Consider the following 6,823-nt stretch of genomic DNA (forward strand, 5'->3'; position numbering starts at 1 on the left):
CGTGCCAAGAATAAAAGATATACTTGCGGCTAGAGGTGCCAATAAAATGAGATAATGTAAGAAATATTATGAAATGAGCCTTGATTCAACTGTTCCAAAATTACTTCAAAAGTAGATATGTACTCAAGTCATGCTCCAATGTAGCTGTTTTAACTTTTTTTTAGCAAATTCACTAGGCGAGTGCCTAGGGCTAGCTTTAATAATAATAAGAAAAACATCCACATAGGAAGAGTACAAATAAGGGGGACAATAGCACCACTGGTGTTGCCTCTATGCCTTGGCTATATAATCACTTCTCTGCACCTCACATTGCCTTATAATGGCAGCCTCATGTAGAGGATCATGGTTTAGCTACCGCCAAAGTCTCACGAGGGCATATAATCTCATAGCCGTTTGGATATCTTCCCAAAGGCATAGGATACGAGCAATCACATACTAGGCTAAACCTTACCTTACTAATCATATTGAGGCATAAAATAGCCTCTCCTATTAGCAAGCATGAAGAAAAAATGAACTACTAAGAACTAAGTACTCTATGATTTTTACGGTCCCTTCTATTTCTATTTGATTTCATTTATTATTTAGTCAAATATAAAGGCTTTTTTATAAAATTCTCTTTGTAGTGGGATTAGTCTAATTATTTCTGATAGACATTCTAATATATATTCTCTATATTCTATATCTTAGGTTCTTTGATATTCTTCTATATTAGTTTTTACTAGATTTGTCAGTAAATTTATATTATCGGTAGTTTGTTGCCAATATTGTAGATATGTATGATTCATTATGTGTTATCAAAATATAGATCTAATTCATATAAGTCTGTTTCTGGTATAATTAATTCTGTCCAATTTTGATTCATTAGTTCTGTTATTTCAGCTTTAAGTAATTTCTCATAGATTATTCTTCTTACAATAATGATGTAAGAAGAATAATCTATGAGAAATTACTTAAAGCTGAAATAACAGAACTAATGAATCAAAATTGGACAGAATTAATTATACCAGAAACAGACTTATATGAATTAGATCTATATTTTGATAACACATAATGAATCATACATATCTACAATATTGGCAACAAACTACCGATAATATAAATTTACTGACAAATCTAGTAAAAACTAATATAGAAGAATATCAAAGAACCCAAGATATAGAATATATAGAATATATATTAGGAACACCATGTGATAACTTCATCACAAAAGAAATTTAGTAACAGAAACTGAAATAATAACTACTGAACAATTATGCCCTGAATTACCTAAAGAATTAATAATAAATGAAGAAATAACAGAAAAAGAAATAATTATTGAGAGCTATAAGGACGGATTTCATTTCTCCAGAACTGTTAACAAGATACTGCAAGCTAATCAGTCACAAATATCCAGACCACATATTACTAACGGAGTAGGATTACGACTTAAGTAAATTTTTACACTACTCAAGTAATCTTTTCACACCTATTCCATGTGGGATTCGACCCCAACATAGTTGGGTTATTATATTTCACATTGATCGTCTTACACCATTTATTTATTTGTAATTTGAGAGTATCAAATTTTGGTGCCGTTGCCGGGGAATACGATTTTGAAATTACTAAATAGTGTGTTCTTTACATTACGTCTTCTTCTATTCCATCACACTTTGCTTGCTTTGCTTGGTATCATTAGGTAAACATGGGCGAGCCGAAAGAAGAGAATATTTTTCCGGATATAGATGAGTATATTGAGGATACAAATGCTATTGTCCCTCCAAGAGTTGATGCTGCCACCTTCAACGTGGAACACAGTCTAATCCTAATGCTTAAGGCGGAGGGGTTTATTCGAAATTCCACAAATGATGATCTGACACAACATCTCAGACGTATTTTTGGTGTGTGGCGATGCACAAGCACAATCATGTCTCAGATAATACCCTAAGGTTGAGGGTGTTCAAGTACTCTCTAGATGGAGAGGAAAGACAGTGTATCAAAAATATACCTCCTAATTCCATCCATACTTGGCCTGAACTTGTCCGATCTTTCCTAGCAAGATGGTTTCTGCAAAGCAAGAAATCCAAGATCCGGGATAAAATATTCTTCTTCAAGCAATTACCGGGAGAGAATGCACATGAAGCATGGCATAGATTCAAATTATACTTGATACGGTCGCCGAATCATGGTTTTTCGGATAATATTTTGTTGGAGAAGTTTTACATGGGCTTGAATCCAATGAACCAATCCATATCCAAAATTGCAGCGGATGGATCTTTTGTGGATAAAACATTTGCAAGGGTCACACAAATCCTTGACAAAATGGCAGAACATAACCAAGCTTGGCACTCGAAAGACACCACGGGTGGAATTGCATATGGTACTCCTTCCTTGACCAACATGATTAAGGAGAACCAAGAAAGATATGAAGTAATTTCCGAACTTACCACCAACATCATTGTGTTGACGAAAATGCTCACTGAAAGCCAAACAAAAAAGGTGAATGTTGTGGAAGATGTGCAACCCTTGTCAAATGAGGATTACGAAGAAGCAAATTATGAAAACAACTCTCAACGAGGATATTAAAAACAACCCTACCAAGGATCAGGGGAACAAAACCAATGGAGGTCTAACCCGCAAGGGGCAAGGCAAACAACAGTGGCGAAATGACCAAGGTAGTTCAAATCAAGGAAATTGGAGCAACCATAACAATAATTTTTCAAATCCGAGTTCAAACCCCTATGTTCCACCAAAGGGACAATATTCTAACTCTCCGTATTGGAAGGAAAGTTCTTCAAGTGAGTCCATGTTGGAAAACATGGTCAGTTCCATCATTGCAACAACCATCGTCTAAAAGAAAAAGGACTCGGGAACGTTCATCATTCCATGCACCATTGGGTTGCGCGATTTTGCACGAGCCCTTTGTGATATTGGGGATAACATCAACTTAATTCCCCTTGATATTTCCAAGCAAGCAGGATTATGTATGCCTAGGCCTACAAGTATGACGTTGCAAATGGCCGACCGTTCAATAAAGCGACCGGTGGAAATTGTTGATGATGTTCTTATGAAAGTGCAGAAGTTTCTCCAACATGTTGACTTTGAAATACTACATGTGTTGTTGATAAAGAAATCCCTATCATCTTGGGGAGACCATTCCATGCTATCGGGAGAGCAATCATAGATTCAAAATGATATGAGATCAAGTTCCGAGTTAATGACGAAGAGGTTACCTTTCAAGTGATTAAGGTTATGAAATTGCCACATGCATACGAAAGTATCTCAGTCATTGATGTTGTTGATGAGGTAAAGGCTGCAGTCGAGGTGAATATGGAAGAGGAATGCCTTGGTGAGGCATTTGCGATTATTTTGGTAAATTTTGATGGTGAAGACATGGAAAGATGCATGGAATCGATGAATGCATTAAAAGGTCTTGGATCCTACACCTATGAACCAAAGAAGCTTTCTCTTGACTTAGAGAGTAGAGTAACCCCTCCCGCTAAGCCTTCAATTATAGAGCTGCCACAACTTGAGCTCAAGCCACTTCCACCGCACTTAAGGTATAAATTTGTTGGGTCTAATGAAACTCTACCTGTAATTGTTTCTTCTTTGTTTATTGATGTGCAGGTTGAACACTTATTGAACTCCTTGAGGGAGCATAGACAGGCCATTGGGTGGACTATTGCGGATATCCAAGGGATTCCCACCAGAATTTGTGAGCACAAAATACAATTGGAGCAAGAGAGCAAACCTAGCGTGGAGCATCAAAGAAGGTTGAACCCTTCCATGCAAGAGTTGGTGAAGAAAGAAATCGTAAAATAGTTGGATGTCAAGGTTGTCTACCCCATTGCCGATAGTCTTTGGGTGAGTCCGGTGTAATGTGTGCCAAAGAAAGGAGGCATGACAGTGATTCAAAACAACAAAAAATAACTCATCCCAATGAGATCGGCGACCAGATGGAGAGTTTGCATGGACTACCGAAAGCTCAATAGTGCTACTTGAAAAGACCATTTCCCTCAGCCTTTTATTGATCAAATGCTTGATCGGCTAGCGGGAAGGTCATTTTATTGCTTCTTGGATGGTTATTCTGGCTACAACCAAATTAACATCGCCTTATGGAATCAAGAGAAGACAACATTCACATTCCCGTATGGGACCTTTGCCTATAGTAGGATGCCATTTGGGCTATGCAATGCCCCGGGTACTTTTCAACGGTGCGTGATGTAAATCTTCTTAGACATGCTAGAGGATTTATTAGAGGTGTTCATGGATGACTTTTTTGTAGTTCGTGATTCCTTTGAGCATTGCCTTGACAACCATAGGCAAGTGCTCAAAAGATGTGAGGAAACCAACCTTGTGCTAAATTAGGAAAAAGTTCACTTCATGGTGGACGAGGGTATTGTTCTGGGCCACAAAACATCCAAGAGTGTCATAGAGGTTGATCGGGCAAAGATCGAGATCATTTCCAAGCTTCCTCGTCCCACTTCGGTAAAAGGTGTTCAGAGCTTTTTGGGGCATGACGGTTTTTATAGGCGATTTATCAAAGACTTCTCAAAATTTGCAAGTCCCATGTGCAATATCTTTGAAAAGGATGCAAAGTTTGATTTCACTGAGAAGTGCCGCAAAGCTTTTGAGGAATTGAAAGCAAGGCTCACCACGACACTTATTATTGTCACAGTCGATTGGTATCTTCCATTTGAACTCATGTGTGACGCTAGTGGTGTAGCTATTAGAGCGGTACTTGGTCAATGGCATAACAAGATTCTTCATCCTATCTACTATGGAAGCAAGACACTCAATGGCGCATAAATGCATTACACTGTGGTGGAGCAAGAACTTCTTGCTATTGTCTATGCTTTTGAAAGGTTCTAGGCCTAGTTATTGTGCTACAAAGTGATTGTTTACACCGATCATGCTGCTCTCCGCTACTTTATGGCGAAGAAGGATGCTAAACCGAGATTGATTAGGTGGGTTCTTTTGTTACAAGAGTTAGACTTTTAAGTCAAAGACCGGAAAGGAACAAATAATCAAGTTACGAATCACTTATCTAGGCATGAAAAGGTAGTGAAACCAAAAGAAAATCTTGAAATTAATGATTCCTTCCAAGATGAACATATATTGGCATTGTCTAGCACCTTCACGTTGTGGTATGCCTACATCGCTAAATTCTTATTTAGCGAGCTTATCCACGACGGATTGGACGTTTATCAAAAGAAAAAGTTCTTGCGGGAATGTAGGCAATACTATTGGGAGGAACCCTTTAAGTTCCTGATTTGGGCCGACAACATCATTCAACGTTGTGTTCCAGAATATGAGGTAATTCAAATTCTCAAATCATGACTCCCCAGTTGGGGGCCACCATGGTGGAAATTGTACTGCGGCAAAAGTGCTTGAATGTGGATAATTTTGGCGATCGACCTACCAAGATGCAAACCAATTGGTCAAGTCATGTGATGCCTATGAACTTTGTGATGGAGGTCGAGATCTTTGATGTGTGGGGGATAGATTCCATGGGTCCCTTCGTAAGATCTTAAGGCATGACATATACTTTGGTGGCAGTAGATTATGTCTCCAAATGGGTCGAGGCAATTGTCTTGCCAAACAATGAGGCTAGGAGTGTATCCGCCTTCTTGAAAAAGAACATATTTACATGGTTTGGAACCCCAAGGGTCATCCTTAGTAATGTGGTTCTTGCTTTTGCTACAAAGATTTTGCCGGGTTGCTCGAAAAATACGGAGTTAAGCACAAGGTGGCCACCCCTTATCATCCTCAGTCGAACGGTCAAGTTGAAGTTTCTAAACGGGAGATATTCTAGCAAAAGTTGTCGATGCAAACAGGACCGACTGGTCAAGGAAGCTAGATGACTCATTGTGGGCATATCGCACAGCATTTAAAACTCCCATTGGCACCTCACCATACCGGTTGGATTTTTGTAAGGCGTGTCACTGCCAGTGGAGCTTGAACACAAAATTATGTAGGCATTGAAAAAGTTAAATCTTGACTGGCCGAAGCTGCTATTCTAAGAATGACAACATTCAACGAGATGGAAGAATTCTGTTTTGATGCCTATGAGAATGCAGCCATGTATAAGGAAAGAATGAAGTTTGTTCATGAAAAGAATATTTTGAAGTGGGAATTCAAATCATGTGATTTGGGCTTACTCTTCAACTCACGACTGAAGTTCTTTTCGGGAAAACTCAACTCCAAATGGTATGGCTCGTTCAAAGTTGTGAATGTGTCTTCCTATGGCGCTATGGAATTGGAATCCCAGGACAGGACTTTTACCTTCAAAGAAAATGGCCAAAGTGTCAAGCAATACCTCGGAACCATTGGAGAAAGGTACTTGGTAGAACAACTTGCACACAAAGATGGTCCTACAGCAACCCCCACCACTGATTAGCCAAAATGGGCGCAACATCATCGTGCCGCGAAGTTAAATCAAACGCTTCTTGGGAGGCAACCCATGTGTGGTAACACTTTTTAGTTAGATTTTAATTTCGGTAAATTTATTTGTTAGTGTTGAGAAATTTTACGTGTGTGTTAGAATGTAGGTGACCCAAAATACAAGGAAATACAATGCAAGGGCAGAGGAAATGGAGGAAAGCAAGTTCTGCGGCCGCATAAAGGATGTGCGGGCCGCATAATGGTCGCAGACACAAGTAGAAAAAATGAAAATTGGGACTTAATAAATGCAGTAAAATTCACTTTCTGCAGCCCGCATAAGGATTATGCGACCGCGTAACTGGTCGCAAAGGTGTTGCGCACCACTCAGTCACTAACCCATCGTATAACACATATGTGGTCGCATTATATGTTATGTGATGCACTACCTCACTGCAAACCTCTC

General features: G+C 39.1%; 1 protein-coding gene across 1 annotated transcript; it reads left to right on the forward strand.

Annotated features, from left to right (window-relative positions):
- Positions 1-6,001: 6,001 nt before the first annotated feature.
- On the forward strand, positions 6,002-6,376 carry LOC142178922 (uncharacterized). Its single transcript, XM_075248739.1, has one exon. It carries the CDS (start codon positions 6,002-6,004, stop codon positions 6,374-6,376), a length of 375 nt encoding a protein of 124 aa, XP_075104840.1.
- Positions 6,377-6,823: the final 447 nt, after the last annotated feature.

This window comes from Nicotiana tabacum, unplaced genomic scaffold (assembly GCF_000715075.1).
Source record: "Nicotiana tabacum cultivar K326 unplaced genomic scaffold, ASM71507v2 Un00057, whole genome shotgun sequence".
NCBI classification, from domain to species: domain Eukaryota; kingdom Viridiplantae; phylum Streptophyta; class Magnoliopsida; order Solanales; family Solanaceae; genus Nicotiana; species Nicotiana tabacum.

What these genes read in the sequence shown, in the direction of transcription:
- LOC142178922 (XM_075248739.1), top strand. Translation starts at nt 6,002, where the DNA reads ATGACAACATTCAACGAGATGGAAGAATTCTGTTTTGATGCCTATGAG.